The 16,838-nt window shown below is 43.8% G+C and overlaps 1 protein-coding gene across 1 annotated transcript; it reads right to left on the reverse strand.

The window, feature by feature from the left end:
- Positions 1-4,310: 4,310 nt before the first annotated feature.
- On the reverse strand, positions 4,311-7,268 carry LOC124708517. Its single transcript, XM_047240201.1, has 3 exons — positions 7,166-7,268; positions 6,894-7,022; positions 4,311-4,744 (listed from the first exon to the last, which is right to left on the reverse strand). Exons 1-3 carry the CDS (start codon positions 7,184-7,186, stop codon positions 4,631-4,633), a joined length of 264 nt encoding a protein of 87 aa, XP_047096157.1. The 5' UTR covers positions 7,187-7,268; the 3' UTR covers positions 4,311-4,630.
- Positions 7,269-16,838: the final 9,570 nt, after the last annotated feature.

Consider the following 16,838-nt stretch of genomic DNA (forward strand, 5'->3'; position numbering starts at 1 on the left):
TTTTGGGTCGAGTTATATGGCCTGGTGACAAGGTATTAACTTGTCAATGCCTACAAGTAGTAGACTAGGGTTTCGTTGGATGTAGAGGGCAAGTAGATCTCGAAGGTTTCAGCCGAAAAGTACTCGACGATGTAAAACTAGGGTTTGTCAGACAATGATTCGATCCTTTCTTTGTCCCTCGACTCCCCCTTATATAGGAGGTGGAGCCGAGGGTTTCGTGACATACAAGTTTACAGAGTCCGGGAAGGTTTCTAACCCATCCCGCAAGATTACAAATAATGATTCCTATTACAACTCTAACTTTCCTTAATAGTATCTTGGGCTTCCGAATCTTCTTATTCTTCGGGTCGCGGGCCTTCAGTAAACCCCGGGTATCTTCTTCGGCAGGCCCATTGGGGATGCCTATGTCACCTGCCGTTAGTCCTCCTTTAAACTTGTACATATAATCTTCGTTTCCTACCAATGCATCGAAATTTCGAAATGTATGGCTTTTGGGTTTTCGTGAAAAATAGAAGTGGAAAGGTAATAAAAGTGCAAGATTTTTAAAAACTTTGTTCTCATAACTAGTTCCTAGCTTCGCTTTTTCCCCTTTATGGGGATTGCTGCTTTTGTAGATCTAAAACCATAGGATTTTCAGAAATGTTGTCTCCCCAGTCCCTGTAGTTCCAGTTTTTTTTTGTCTCCCCTTTGTTGGGCCTTGCATGTATGTACATAAACTCTACATTTTTTAAGGATTTAACTAAAGTTTGGTTGACCAAAATTTTCTTAAGTCTACGGTTTAGTTAACTTCTAAAGCTAGGGGTTAGGGATGGCTGCGCATGACACCTGAAAAATCTCAGTTGAATGTGACATAGACGAACCCTTTAAAATTGGATGAAAAAACGGCCTTTTTTTTGCTAGAAATCCACTGATCTATTGATAATCATCAACGGTAGTACAAATAGCCCAAAAGGTAAATAAAATTACAAATTGGTACTCGGACCACCTAGCGATGACTACAGACACTAGCACGAGTCGAAGGCGCACCGTTGTCATCACCCTCCATCGCCGGAGTTAGGGAAAGCTTGCCGTTGTAGAGCTTGTTGTAGTAGATAGACGGGAGTCAGGCAAAGCTTGTCGTAGTCGTCGTGCTAAGGTCCCAAAGGACCGACGCACCGCAAGCAGCAACCATCGCTAATGATGACAACCGTAGATCAGACTGACATGAAACCACGCCAACAAACATGAAAACTGACCGGATCCCAAGAAATCCAACAGGTACGCTCCACGCGTCCTCCGTTAAGCTAGATGCATCACCGAAACGAGGATAGGACGGGGAGGAGCTTATTATGGCTTCAAGATGTAGCCGTCGCCTCACCATTTCAAAAAAGAAACCGAAAAACAAACTAAATTAAGAACGGAAACTCCCCGCCGGCGAGAACCATGGTCCGCCACATCTCTAAGGCCCCAAGGCCACCGGAAGCGGAGCAGACCGGTGGTATCACCGGTGAGGAGGACGTAACCCTAGCAAGTAAGAAAGAAAAACACTAGCAAGCAACCACGAGACTACCAGGCTACCAGCATTGAGCCCTTAACTTTTCGAAATTAATGCATGTTTTCTGATCCTGGCTCTCCAAAGAAATTGATACAGTATGCAGCTCCACTGCAGAAGACATTCAGGCAGGCTATGCATGATAGCCTCCGTGGGTGCACGGTCCACCGCTGCCGCAGGCACTACCTGCCTGGAAATTAAAGACGGGGGAGGAGTAAAGGCGACGGCAACGTGGGGGCATGGAGGCGCCGCTCGCACGCCTGTTCAATTGCTCCCGGCTCCTCGCCGGTGCGTGCGCCTTGCTCTTGAGTATCCGGCACGGCTGGATGGGCAGCGAGGACGACGAATCGGGCGGGGGCTGCAACTCGATCATGCCCTTGTGCATTCGAGAATTCAAGTAGTGTGTGCGTTTTTCAGGGTGGTATATTATGCGGATCAGGTTCCTCCATGATGTATCATTTCATACCTGAATTAACAAGCGATGCAGTGCTGATTGAAGTTGATGCTTATATCTACCTATGCAAGTTCTTTGTCAGTTTGTTTGTATATCAGTGTGGCAAAGGATGCATCCATCATTAGCAGCCCGAAAGCACACGTAAAGCAAACAGAAAGCTGCCTGAAAGGCGTCTTGTAAAATAAACAGTGTTCTGAAATGCTTGCTGGGAAAGCTATGATTGAGCCTCTAGCTAGCCAGAATAAACAAGATTAGTCGAGGTTTGTGCCTCACTCTCGATGATATCCTATGGAGGCATGGACATCTCCTGCACACATTTGCAAAGCCGATCGAAGAGGCCGGGACATCATTCCATCCCTCCACACCCCCTCATCATTCTGCTCCCCTTTCGCCTCGCCACGACTGCAATCGAGAGTTGAAGTGGAAGCAAAGCCTCTCGCCCTTTGCTGGCTCGCTCGCGTACTCCTATCCTACGTACTGTGTACCTTAGCTCGTGGATCGTCTATATAAGGAGGCATGGGGGTGTGCAAGGCATGCGCTCACCTGCACACCTATGTGACCTGCAAGATCAAGCAGCTTGGCTAAAGAACCATGGAGATGGCGGCGCTGGTGGTGATCGCTCTCCTGCTGCTGCTGCCGGCCGGGGAGGCGCAGGAGAGGCGCTCGTCGGAGGCGCACCCGCACGGGCTGCCGTTCGAGAGCCCGCTCGCGCTGTCGCCGGCGGCGTACGAGTTCTTCCACCCCAGCGAGCGCGTTTCCGGAGCGCCCGCGCTCTCTCCGCGAGTCGGGCAGCCGAGGGGGGCGGTGGTTGTGCCGGGCGCCGGCGCGTCGGCGGCGAGCGTGGCCAGGGCCGACCAGGCGGAAGGGGGCGTGGCGCCGGCGAGGATGGCTCGACGCGGAAGCGCTGTCCGCGCTGGCGTGGTTGCAGGCGTGTTCGTCGGCGCCGCGGTGGTGGTTGTCGCGGCTCTCGGGCTGGCGTACGCCGTGGCGCGGCGCCGCGTGGGCGTGGCGCACGGCGACGCTGAGGCGGTGACCGCGCCGAAGTCGATTGCATAATGGGCTCGTTAGGCCCGTACGGATGAATGTACTACTGTAGTAGGGGATAATGGTCGGATAGTTTATATGTGGGCCTAGAGAGTTAGGCCATGCAGGCGGGCTGCATGTAAATTAGGTGAGTTCTGTGGTTCGAGCCCAAGCTACGCAGGAAAGGATGCTGTTCTAGAAATACAGCTACGCTCCCCTGAAAATACTACTAAGTAGAATGCTATTGTGGGAAATAGTAGCACGATCGTGCTGTGAAGAATCACGTAATATAAACCCCAGATGAAGCTTTTGTTTCAAGTCTCTCACTTATTACTGACATTAGACACGAACGAAACTCACAACCTTTGACAGGTAAGTAGTACTTCCTCCGATTCATATTAAAATATGAATCGGAGGAAGTATACCTTTTGGCTAATATATTTGATGAAGTGTTCAAATGGAGTGGTCACCACCACTAAGGTGACCATAGGCAATGGCAAGAAGGCCCTTTTTTTGGGAAGATGCTTGGATCAACGGTTGCCACCTTAAAGATATTGCGTCCCTCATTTTTGGCTTATCTTATAAGAAAAGGTGCACTATTCGAAAAGCTTTGGAGAACAATTCTTGGATCAACCAAATCAAGAACCAAAATGGCCTAACCGTTGAGCATATAGATCAATTTGCAAAGCTTTGGGGAAACATATCTCCCCTCCACCTCGCTGATGAGGTTAATGACTCCATCATATGAAAATAAAGTCCTTGTTCAAAGATTTTGATGCTTCAGCTTCATCGTCTCCACTTTCATATACCAGCCAAAACAAAAACAAAACAAAATATGGTCCATATTTCAAACGGAGCGACCAATTCAGAAAGATTGACGAACTTTCCAGCTGATGTGTACACATGACAATGATCCTTCCATTGTTTTAAGACCGCATGGTCTTCAAAGTTACGCTTTCTATATAAATATGTTCCTTCCCAGCAAATGATAAAAAGATTTGAGGACTAACTAGCATTATTAATTTGGTGCTCTAGCTAGTAAAATTTTCTACATTGATGATCAAATCTTACAGTGCAAGTGCGATAGAGCCGGTGCAAACATTTGAGCTAAAATCATGTGGGAGCTTCGTGTGACAATGGCAGTTGGACTCAGACAAACTATATTTTCGAGTCCTTGAAACGGGCATGGGATTCATGCATCTTGAACAAATCATAAAATGTGAAGTCCTGGCCTTCAACTTGTGCACTACATGCGACCGACGACCACAAATTTCAGAGGCACCTGTACTCGAGCGTGGCATATCCAATAGTTCACCGCTATGGGCTGAGGTGACGCCGCTTTGCTACAATATGCATTGCTAACACCAGATAGTAGCTTTGACAATAAACCACTTTAACGAGGTTAGGGTGTGTATCCCCTGAAGCTACAATACATCCAGGGGCAAAATGTGTAGCAGGAGGGCACCATGATCAATCTGACGGCTATCCTCCTCACCCATTTTTAAAGTAAAAGAAAGCATTATGTTCCACCATTGCTACAGAGAAATGGCAGAACATGTGTGTCTTAATTTAGCACAACAACGAGCTGAACAGGGAGAAGTGCTTCACTCTTGGTGCTTGAATTACCATCCACGAGAGCTAAGATACACAACAAGCCGGCCAAGGGTCTCGTCAACTGCCTTGTTCCATACGTGAGCCAATTCAGCTGAGCCCCTTCTAGCAGTGGTTTCACTTGTCTGCAGAATATACAAAAGGCCCAGTTACTGAGGGTGTTCCTTATAAGTTGTAACATAAAGAATTGGCACATGCAACAAGGAACTGTAACAGTTTCTGCCAAAATGACTTCCATCTGGTGGCCATTGGCAGGCTGTGGTTATTAAGATATATTCGATAGCCAATTTCATTATAAATTTTGCAAGTTTTCAGACACTATATTGATACACTATCTTGAGTACAAAAGACAACTGCAATACTAAGAAAACCTCTACTCTCCATTAAAAACGATTATTTAACGAGTCGTCAAATTCTACACCGATATCAGGGCATTGTTTCAACACAGAGGAAAGAGTAGAAGGGACTGAGGAAACCAACAAAACAAGGTTAGAACACTCACCATCAAGAGCCAAGAAATACCGCTAAAATAAACAAGAAAACTTCAAGTAATAAAAAGCAAGCTACATACACATCTGTTTTTATCAAGCAGACACCAAAATATGTGCAATTTGGTATTGGAACAAAGCGTCAAAATAACGCAAATTATTACAGCAAGAAAAAACAAAATACGGCGCAAAACCGGGCCAAATTAAGCTAACCTAACAGAACAAAAAAACAGAAGCCAAAAAGGGGGATAAATAACAAAAAATGGTCACTGTCCTCAAAACTGTACAGCAGGGGCAGAAGCTAGGCAGCAGTCACCTCAGCGCTTCAGCTTGGGCGAGACATTGATCCAGTATACAATCCTCTTAGATCTAAGCTACAGCGTGCGACAATTGCCTGGAAGAATAGTTGAAGACTAGCTTTTCCCCGCCAAAAAAAAGACTAGGATTTCATTCCAACTAGGTAGGCATGATAATTGTGTACCTTCACCTGATCTGTCTGAAGATTTATTTATTGTTGTCGACAAACACGAGTCCATACGAACCATATGGTTATGAGAGTCAAGAGGTGATTGTTTGGTTTCTTATGTACAATACTGAGATAGTAAATGGAAGAGAAGGGAAAGACTAAAGCACGTGGACACCAATGTTATAAGGTGTACAATCATAATTTGGAAATTTGATCTAATTAACTTTCACAATTTGGAAGTTTTGATGGAACCAGCATTCATAATTTGTAAGTTTGGTGGAATCGATGTTTGAAGTAATTCTCAGATACAATAGTCCAATATTACATAGACCCCTCCCCCCGTGCCATGACATAGCAAGTGCTAACGGACTAGAAAATGAACAATAATAGCAACCTAGCTCACTTTCTCTCTCTCCTATAATCACACAATTACTTACAGGTGCATGATAACACAAATTACGGCCCATATTTTTTTCGAGAAAACGCAAAGACTTTGCGTTTCTTTTCATTGAACAGAAGAAGGGTACAAGCCTCCTAGGAGGTGATTACATCATTCGTTAATTACAGCCCATATTGACAACTTTTGTTTCGCTGTGTGTAGACCCACTAACTAGAAATCATGCACAAATGGGGTATCGTAACTAAGAAAACTAGATTTAGATTTCCAAACTCTAACTACCGGTTCTTCATTTTGGCAAGCTTATGTTCTTTTTTCTAGAGTCAATTTTATGATTAACTAATTAAGAACACACAGACCATTCACCATACTGCGGGTCATCATCTCAATAACATATTCAATATTTTAGTTAGGGGTATCCCATAATCTTTCAATGCCAACAATACCACCACATTAACCACTTTGGATAAGAAACACAGTGACATTTGCATTGCTTAGACAACAGAAAATGCATGAAAAATTGCCCCCATTCTTAAACTACACTAATTATATTGAAAATGCATGAAAGCACATGGACACCAATGTAAGTGTTCCAATTTCTTTCTGGTGGGCTGGAAGTATCCCTGAACCAAATAACACAAACGCTTTATTCTCAAGACCATTTCAATTTCCCAAAGACACTTGATGATAAATAATAAACTGTAACTAAATTAGCCCTCGAAAGTTAGAGCTTCGGTGCTACCGCAAAAGTTCCACCAACAGATTCATAACAATAGAAACTTCCACAAACAGATTAATGAAATTTGATATCAGCATTCCGGTTGTTAAAAGATGTTCCTTGGGCGCTGTTCGTATTAACGCGAATTGCTACAACAGTTGACAAAAGCAGGCAAGAAATGAATTGAATCGAACGACATGCTGACCTGATAGGAGAAGGACGGGGCCCCAGAGGCCTGGTCGGCGTCGGCAAGGGAGCGGTAGATGGCGCGGCGCTGGTGGAGGACGAAGCCACCCATGGAGACGGAGCCCAGGGCGAACCCGAGGAGGCGCTCCTGCGCGCAGATCCACACCAAAACCAACGAACCGAACCGAATCAATCAATCGGCCAACGAATCGAACGGGGCGGACGTGGACTAGAATCGGGAGACGCGAATACCGCACGAATTTACGGCGCTGGGGGTCGGGATGGGGTTACCTGCGCGAGGATGCTGATCATCGCGGTGGCGGCCGCCGGCGAGACGCCGAGATTGTCCTGGAGTTTCCTATTCCTTGTACGGTCTCAGCGGGCCTCGACGGTGTATCGCCGATGCTGCGTGCGGCGTGTGCTGGCCTTGAAGAATGAAGCGCTTGATGGGCCACGGCCATCGTTTTGGGTTGGCTGGGTTACGCTGGGCTAGGCTATGGATGGATGGAACTTTGGCAATTTAATGGGCCACCTTAATCATTTGCAGTGTTCATTTTCTTCGAGTAAACGGTCGCATACTCGCATCCCCTAAAAAAAGAGAGAGTAGAGTACATGGTCGTATTTGAAAAAAAAACTATTGCACTACCTAGAAATTACTTTCTACCATGCATACTAGATTTTTTTTTTGACAAGACTCCCCGATCTTTATTAAGCAAGGTCGGTGATTACATCAATGTTCAAATCCTCTGGTGGTGCTAGGAGCCACACATATCTACCTACTGGCAAGGAAGAAGAAAACCTTGCTAACCTATGAGCCTCTCCATTCGATTCCCTCCTCTCGTGAACAAAAGAGGTATTGGATCTCACTCGAGTTCTCTCTCTAATCTCCTTAACGATACTACCAAAGCGACCCATGTTTCCTTCACTCAAGCCTTTTATAACTTCAAGGCAATGTGAAGCCACATGTATTGAGCCTAGCAAAAGGTCATCTGCTGCGTCCAGTGCCTCCCTGCACGCTAAAGCCTCCAGGGTCCTCGGGTGAGAAATCCCCGCATACACTGTCGCCGTAGCTCCCAGGTAGATGCCATCCCGCGACCTGCACACCGCGGCCACCGCCCCTTCTTTTCAGACTTTGAAACCGCTGCATCAACATTAATCTTGTCTTGCCCTGCCGGTGGTGCAATCCACTTGGGCTGAGGTGCCCTCGCGGTTGCTCTCCGCCCTCTAACCATGGCACCAGCCATGGAGCTTGGCGCCTCGCGCGTGGCCTCTGATGGCGTGTATTTCACACGTTCGTTGGGCAACCCCAAGAGGAAGGTATGATGCGCACAGCAGCAAGTTTTCCCTCAGAAAGAAACCAAGGTTTATCGAACCAGGAGGAGCCAAGAAGCACGTTGAAGGTTGATGGCGGCGGGATGTAGTGCGGCGCAACACCGAGATTCCGGCGCCAACGTGGAACCCGCACAACACAACCAAACTACTTTGCCCCAACGAAACAGATGAGGTTGTCAATCTCACCGGCTTGCTGTAACAAAGGATTAACCGTATTGTGTGGAAGATGATTGTTTGCAGAGAAAACAGTAGAAACAAGTATTGCAAGTAGATTGTATTTCAAGAAAGAGAATTGGACCGGGGTCCACAGCTCACTAGAGGTGTCTCTCCCATAAGACGAACAAGCATGTTGGGTGAACAAATTACAGCTTGGGCAATTGACAAATAAAGAGAGCATGACAATGCACATACATATCATGATGAGTATAGTGAGATTTAATTGGGCATTACGACAAAGTACATAGACCGCCATCCAACCGCATCTATGCCTAAAAAGTCCACCTTCAGAGTTATCATCCGAACCCCTCCAGCATTAAGTTGCAAGCAACAGACAATTGCATTAAGTATGGTGCGTAATGTAATCAACAACTACATCCTTAGACATAGCATCAATGTTTTATCCCTAGTGGCAACAAGCACAACACAACCTTAGAACTTTCTCGTCACTGTCCCGGTGTCAATGCGGCATGAACCCACTATCGAGCATAAGTACTCCCTCTTGGAGTTAAAAGCATCTACTTGGCCGGAGCATCTACTAATAACGGAGAGCATGCAAGATCATAAACAACACATAAGCATAACTTTGATAATCAACATAACAAGTATTCTCTATTCATCGGATCCCAACAAACGCAACATATAGAATTACATATAGATGATCTTGATCATGATAGGCAGCTCACAAGATCCGACAATGATAGCACAATGGGGAGAAGACAACCATCTAGCTACCGCTATGGACCCATAGTCCAGGGGTAGACTACTCACTCATCACTCCGGAGGCGACCATGGCGGTGTAGAGTCCTCCGGGAGATGATTCCCCTCTCCGGCAGGGTGCCGGAGGCGATCTCCAGGATCCCCCGAGATGGGATCGGCGGCGACGGCGTCTCGCAATGTTTTCCGTATCGTGGCTCTCGGCATCGGGGGTTTCGTCACGCGAGGCTATTTGTAGGCGGAAGGGCAAGTCAAGAGGCGGCACGGGGGGCCCACACCACAGGCCGGCGCGGCCAAGGGGGGCCGCGCCGCCCTAGGGTTTGGCGCCCCGTGGCCCCTCTTCGTCTCTCCTTCGGACTTCCGGAAGCTCCGTGAGAAAATAGGCCTCCGGGCTTTTATTTCGTCCAATTCCGAGAATATTTCTTTACTAGGATTTCTGAAACCAAAAACAGCAGTAAAACAAGAATCGGCACTTCGGCATCTTGTTAATAGGTTAGTTCCGTAAAATGCACGAATATGATATAAAGTGTGCATAAAACATGTAGATAACATCAATAATGTGGCATGGAACACAAGAAATTATCGATACGTTGGAGACGTATCAGCATCCCCAAGCTTAGTTCCGCTCGTCCCGAGCAGGTAAAACGATAACAAAGATAATTTCTGGAGTGACATGCCATCATAAACTTGATCATACTATTTGTAAGGCATATGTAGAGAATGCAGCGATCAAAACAATGTGTATGACATGAGTAAACAAGTGAATCATAAAGCAAAGACTTTTCATGAATAGCACTTCAAGACAAGCATCAATAAGTCTTGCATAAGAGTTAACTCATAAAGCAATAATTCGAAGTAAAGGTATTGAAGCAACACAAAAGAAGATTAAGTTTCAGCGGTTGCTTTCAACTTGTAACATGTATATCTCATGGATATTGTCAACATAGAGTAATATAATAAGTGCAATAAGCAAGTATGTAGGAATCAATGCACAGTTCACACAAGTGTTTGCTTCTTGAGGTGGAGAGAAATAGGTGAACCGACTCAACATAAAAGTAAAGAGAATGGTCCTCATAGAGGAAAAGCATTGATTGCTATATTTGTGCTAGAGCTTTGATTTTGAAAACATGAAACAATTTTGTCAACGGTAGTAATAAAGCATATGCATCATGTAAATTATATCTTATAAGTTGCAAGCCTCATGCATAGTGTACTAATAGTGCTCGCACCTTGTCCTAATTAGCTTGGACTACCCGGATTATCACCGCAATACATATGCTTTAACCAAGTATCACAAAGGGGTACCTCTATGCCGCCTGTACAAAGGTCTAAGGAGAAAGCTCGCATTTGGATTTCTCGCTTTTGATTATTCTCAACTTAGACATCCATACCGGGACAACATAGACAACGGATAATGGACTCCTCTTTTAATGCTTTAAGCATTCAACAACAATTAATTCTTTTCTCATTAGAGATTTGAGGATGTTTGTCCAAAACTGAAACTTCCACCATGGAACATGGCTTTAGTTAGCGGCCCAATGTTCTTCTCTCACAATATGCATGCTCAAACCATTCAACTCAGTGTAGATCGCCCTTACTTCAGACAAGACGAACATGCATAGCAACTCACATGAAATTCAACAATGAGTTGATGGCGTTCCCCAGTAAACATGGTTATCGCGCAACAAGCAACTTAATAAGAGATAAAGTGCATAATTACATATTCAATACCACAATAGTTTTTAAGCTATTTGTCCCATGAGCTATATATTGCAAAGGTGAATGATGGAATTTTAAAGGTAGCACTCAAGCAATTTACTTTGGAATGGCTGGAAAATACCATGTAGTAGGTAGGTATGGTGGACACAAATGGCATAGTGGTTGGCTCAAGTATTTTGGATGCATGAGAAGTATTCCCTCTCGATACAAGGTTTAGGCTAGCAAGGTTATTTGAGGCAAACACAAGGATGAACTAGTACAGCAAAACTCACATAAAAGACATATTGAAAGCATTATAATACTCTATACCGTCTTCCTTGTTGTTCAAACTCAAAACTAGAAATTATCTAGACCTTAGAGAAACCAAATATGCAAACCAAATTTTAGCATGCTCTATGTATTTCTTCACTAATGGGTGCAAAGCATATGATGCAAGAGCTTAAACATGAACACAACAATTGCCAAGTATCACATTACCCAAAACATTTATAGCAATTACTACATGTATCATTTTCCAATTCCAACCATATAACAATTTAACGAAGGAGAAACTTCGCCATGAATACTATGAGTAGAAACCAAGGACATATTTGTCCATATGCTACAGCGGAGTGTGTATCTCTCCCATAAAGTGAATGCTAGGATCCATTTTATTCAAACAAAACAAAAACAAAAACAAACCGACGCTCCAAGAAAAAGCACATAAGATGTGGCCGAATAAAAATGTAGTTTCAGGGGAGGAACCTCGATAATTTGTTGATGAAGAAGGGGATGCCTTGGGCATCCCCAAGCTTAGACGCTTGAGTCTTCTTGATATATGCAGGGGTGAACCACCGGGTGCATCCCCAAGCTTAGAGCTTTCACTCTCCTTGATCATGTTGCATCATACTCCTCTCTTGATCCTTGAAAACTTCCTCCACACCAAACTCGAAACAACTCATTAGAGGGTTAGTGCACAATATAAATTGACATATTCAGAGGTGACACACTCATTCTTAACACTTCTGGACATTGCATAATGCTACTGGACATTAGTGGATCAAAGAAATTCATCCAACATAGCGAAAGAGGCAATGCGAAATAAAAGGCAGAATCTGTCAAAACAGAACAGTTCGTATTGACGAATTTTAAAATGGCACCAGACTTGCTCAAATGAAAATGCTCAAATTGAATGAAAGTTGCGTACATATCTGAGGATCATGCACGTAAATTGGCATAATTTTCTGAGCTTCCTGCAGGGCAGTGGGCTCAGATTCGTGACAGCAAAGAAATCTGGAACTGCGCAGTAATCCAAATCTAGTACTTACTTTTCTATCAACGGCTTAACTTGGCACAACAAAACTCAAAACTAAGATAAGGAGAGGTTGCTACAGTAGTAAACAACTTCCAAGACACAAAATAAAAACAAAGTACTGTAGGTAAAAACATGGGTTGTCTCCCATAAGCGCTTTTCTTAACGCCTTTCAGCCTAGGCGCGAAAGTGTGTATCAAGTATTATCGAGAGATGAAGCATCAACATCATAATTTGTTCTAATGATAGAATCATAAGGTACCTTCATTTTCTTTCTAGGGAAGTGTTCCATACCTTTCTTGAGAGGAAATTGATATTTTATATTTCCTTCCCTCATATCAATAATAGCACCAACAGTTCGAAGAAAAGGTCTTCCCAATATAATTGGACAAGATGCATTGCATTCAATATCCAAGACAACAAAATCAACGGGAACAAGGTTATTGTTAACGGTAATGCGAACATTATCAACTTTACCCAAAGGTTTCTTTGTAGAATGATCAGCAAGATTAACATCCAAATAACAATTTTTCAGCGGTGGCAAGTCAAGCATATTATAAATTTTCTTCGGCATAACAGAAATACTTGCACCAAGATCACATAAGGCATTACAATCAAAATCTTTAACCTTCATCTTAATGATGGGCTCCCAGCCATCTTCTAGCTTTTTAGGAATAGAGGCTTCGCGCTCTAGTTTCTCTTCTCTAGCTTTTATGAGAGCATTTGTAATATGATGCGTGAAAGCCAAATTTATAGCACTAGCATTAGGACTTTTAGCAAGTTTTTGCAAGAACTTTATAACTTCAGAGATGTGGCAATCATCAAAATTCAAACCATTATAATCTAAAGCAATGGGATCATCATCCCCAATGTTGGAAAAAATTTCAGCAGCTTTATCGCGAGCAGTTTCAGCAGCTTTAGCAGCTTCAGCAGCTTTTCGCGCTTTGCATTAGAAGTGGAAACATTGCTAACACCAATTCTTTTATTAGTATGAGTAGGAGGTGCAGCAACATGTGTAGCATTAGCATTACTAGTGGTGGTAATAGTCCAAACTTTAGCTATATTCTTCTCTTTAGCTAGTTTTTCATTTTCTTCTCTATCCCACCTAGCACGCAGTTCAGCCATTAATCTTATATTCTCATTAATTCTAACTTGGATGGCATTTGCTGTAGTAACAATTTTATTTTCAATATCCCTATTAGGCATAACTTTCGATTTCAAAAGATCAACATCAGAAGCAAGACTATCAACTCTAGAAACAAGAATATCAATTTTATTGAGCTTCTCCTCAACAGATTTGTTAAAGGCAGTTTGTGTACTAATAAATTCTTTAAGCATGGCTTCAAGTCCAGGGGGTGAATTCCTATTATTGTTGTAAGAATTCCCATAAGAATTAGCATAACCGTTACCATTATTATAAGGATATGGCCTATAGTTATTACTAGAATTGTTCCGATAAGCATTGTTGTTGAAATTATTATTTTTAATGAAGTTTACATCAACATGTTCTTCTTGTGCAACCAATGAAGCTAACGGAACATTATTAGGATCAATATTAGTCCTATCATTCACAAGCATAGACATAATAGCATCAACCTTATCATTCAAGGAAGAGGATTCTTCAACGAATTTACCTTCTTACCTTGTGGGGCTCTTTCCGTGTGCCATTCAGAGTAGTTGATCATCATATTATCAAGAAGCTTTGTTGCTTCACCAAGAGTGATGGACATAAAGGTACCTCCAGCAGCTGAATCCAATAAATTCCGCGAAGAAAAATTTAGTCCTCGCATAGAAGGTTTGGATGATCATCCAAGTAGTCGATCCATGGGTTGGGCAATTTTTAACCAGAGATTTCATTCTTTCCCAAGCTTGAGCAACATGTTCAGTATCTAATTGTTTAAAATTCATTATGCTACTCCTCAAAGATATAATTTTAGCAGGGGGATAATATCTACCAATAAAAGCATCCTTGCATTTAGTCCATGAATCAATACTATTCTTAGGCAGAGATAGCAACCAATCTTTAGCTCTTCCTCTTAATGAGAAAGGGAACAATTTTAGTTTAATAATATCACCATCTACATCTTTATATTTTTGCATTTCGCATAGTTCAACAAAATTATTAAGATGGGCAGCAGCATCATCGAACTAATTCCGTAAAATTGATCTTTCATGACAAGATTCAAGAAAGCGGGTTTAATTTCAAAGAATTCTGCTGTAGTAGCAGGTGGAGCAATAGGTGTGCATAAGAAATCATTATTATTTGTGGTTGTGAAGTCACACAACTTAGTATTTTCAGCGTTGGCCATTTTAGCAATAGTAAATAAAGCAAACTAGATAAAGTAAATGCAAGTAAACTAATTTTTTTGTGTTTTCGATATAGCAAACAAGATAGCAAATAAAGTAAAGCTAGCAACTAATTTTTTTGTATTTTGATTTAAGTGCAGCAAACAAAGTAGTAAATAAAATAAAGCAAGACAAAAACAAAGTAAAGAGATTGAGAAGTGGAGACTCCCTTGCAGCGTGTCTTGATCTCCCCGACAACGGCGCCGTAAAAAGAGCTTGATGGCGTGTATTTCACACGTTCGTTGGGCAACCCCAAGAGGAAGGTATGATGCGCACAGCAGCAAGTTTTCCCTCGAAAAGAAACCAAGGTTTATCGAACCAGGAGGAGCCAAGAAGCACGTTGAAGGTTGATGGCGGCGGGATGTAGTGCGGCGCAACACCGGAGATTCCGGCGCCAACGTGGAACCCGCACAACACAACCAAACTACTTTGCCCCAACGAAACAAGTGAGGTTGTCAATCTCACCGGCTTGCTGTAACAAAGGATTAACCGTATTGTGTGGAAGATGATTGTTTGCAGAGAAAACAGTAGAAACAAGTATTGCAGTAGATTGTATTTCAAGTAAAGAGAATTGGACCGGGGTCCACAGCTCACTAGAGGTGTCTCTCCCATAAGACGAACAGCATGTTGGGTGAACAAATTACAGTTGGGCAATTGACAAATAAAGAGAGCATGACAATGCACATACATATCATGATGAGTATAGTGAGATTTAATTGGGCATTACGACAAAGTACATAGACCGCCATCCAACCGCATCTATGCCTAAAAAGTCCACCTTCGAGTTATCATCCGAACCCCCTCCAGTATTAAGTTGCAAGCAACGGACAATTGCATTAAGTATGGTGCGTAATGTAATCAACAACTACATCCTTAGACATAGCATCAATGTTTTATCCCTAGTGGCAACAAGCACAACACAACCTTAGAACTTTCTCGTCATCGTCCTGGTGTCAATGCGGCATGAACCCACTATCGAGCATAAGTACTCCCTCTTGGAGTTAAAAGCATCTACTTGGCCAGAGCATCTACTAATAACGGAGAGCATGCAAGATCATAAACAACACATAATCATAACTTTGATAATCAACATAACAAGTATTCTCTATTCATCGGATCCCAACAAACGCAACATATAGAATTACATATAGATGATCTTGATCATGATAGGCAGCTCACAAGATCCGACAATGATAGCACAATGGGGAGAAGACAACCATCTAGCTACTGCTATGGACCCATAGTCCAGGGGTAGACTACTCACTCATCACTCCGGAGGCGACCATGGCGGTGTAGAGTCCTCCGGGAGATGATTCCCCTCTCCGGCAGGGTGCCGGAGGCGATCTCCGGGATCCCCCGAGATGGGATCGGCGGCGACGGCGTCTCGCAATGTTTTCCGTATCGTGGCTCTCGGTACCGGGGGTTTCGTCACGGAGGCTATTTGTAGGCGGAAGGGCAAGTCAAGAGGCGGCACGGGGGCCCACACCACAGGCCGGCGCGGCCAAGGGGGGCCGCGCCGCCCTAGGGTTTGGCGCCCCGTGGCCCCTCTTCGTCTCTCCTTCGGACTTCCGGAAGCTCCGTGAGAAAATAGGCCTCCGGGCTTTTATTTCGTCCAATTCCGAGAATATTTCTTTACTAGGATTTCTGAAACCAAAAACAGCAGAAAACAACGAATTGGCACTTCGGCATCTTGTTAATAGGTTAGTTCCAGAAAATGCACGAATATGATATAAAGTGTGCATAAAACATGTAGATAACATCAATAATGTGGCATGGAACACAAGAAATTATCGATACGTTGGAGACGTATCAGCCTCCAAATCCAACAAGAAACGGTTTACAAAAGCAACCGTTGCCATTGGACTTTGGTAAATCTCCTCGAAGATGACTTTCCTCTTTGCATGCCAAATCGCCCACATGGTAACTAGCATACGGATAAGATCATCCTTCTTCATCGAATCCATCATCGCAAACAACCATAGCTTAGCATCTGGTTCAGTCGATAAGGAGACATGGTCGGTAATGTCCACCTCCGTTAGGGCCCAAACACACCTCGCAAGGTTGCACTCGAGCAAGGAGTGCCGCCATGAATCAACCTGGCCACATATGGAGCAGGCCGCTGTTGGTGCCATGTTCCTCCTCTGCCGCACATCTCCCGTAGGCAACGATTGTTTAGCCAATCGCCAGAGAAAGACTCGTATTTTGGAGGGTACAGAGACTTTCCAGAGTTTAGTCCATGCTTCCTCCTCTTCCTTTGCTCCAGAGGAGGCTGATCGTCCATCCAACCAATCCTCTCGGGCACGTTTCATCGATACAAGAGCTCTGTAATAGGAGCGAACCGAG

The sequence above is a fragment of the Lolium rigidum genome, chromosome 4 (assembly GCF_022539505.1).
Source record: "Lolium rigidum isolate FL_2022 chromosome 4, APGP_CSIRO_Lrig_0.1, whole genome shotgun sequence".
Classification (NCBI taxonomy): Eukaryota; Viridiplantae; Streptophyta; class Magnoliopsida; order Poales; family Poaceae; genus Lolium; species Lolium rigidum.

What these genes read in the sequence shown, in the direction of transcription:
- LOC124708517 (XM_047240201.1), bottom strand. Translation starts at nt 7,186, where the DNA reads ATGATCAGCATCCTCGCGCAG. An exon ending in TGATCAGCATCCTCGCGCAG is followed by an intron (nt 7,023 to 7,165) that starts GTAACCCCATCC and finishes ATCTGCGCGCAG; the next exon opens with GAGCGCCTCCTCGGGTTCGC. An exon ending in CCCCGTCCTTCTCCTATCAG is followed by an intron (nt 4,745 to 6,893) that starts GTCAGCATGTCG and finishes TATATTCTGCAG; the next exon opens with ACAAGTGAAACCACTGCTAG.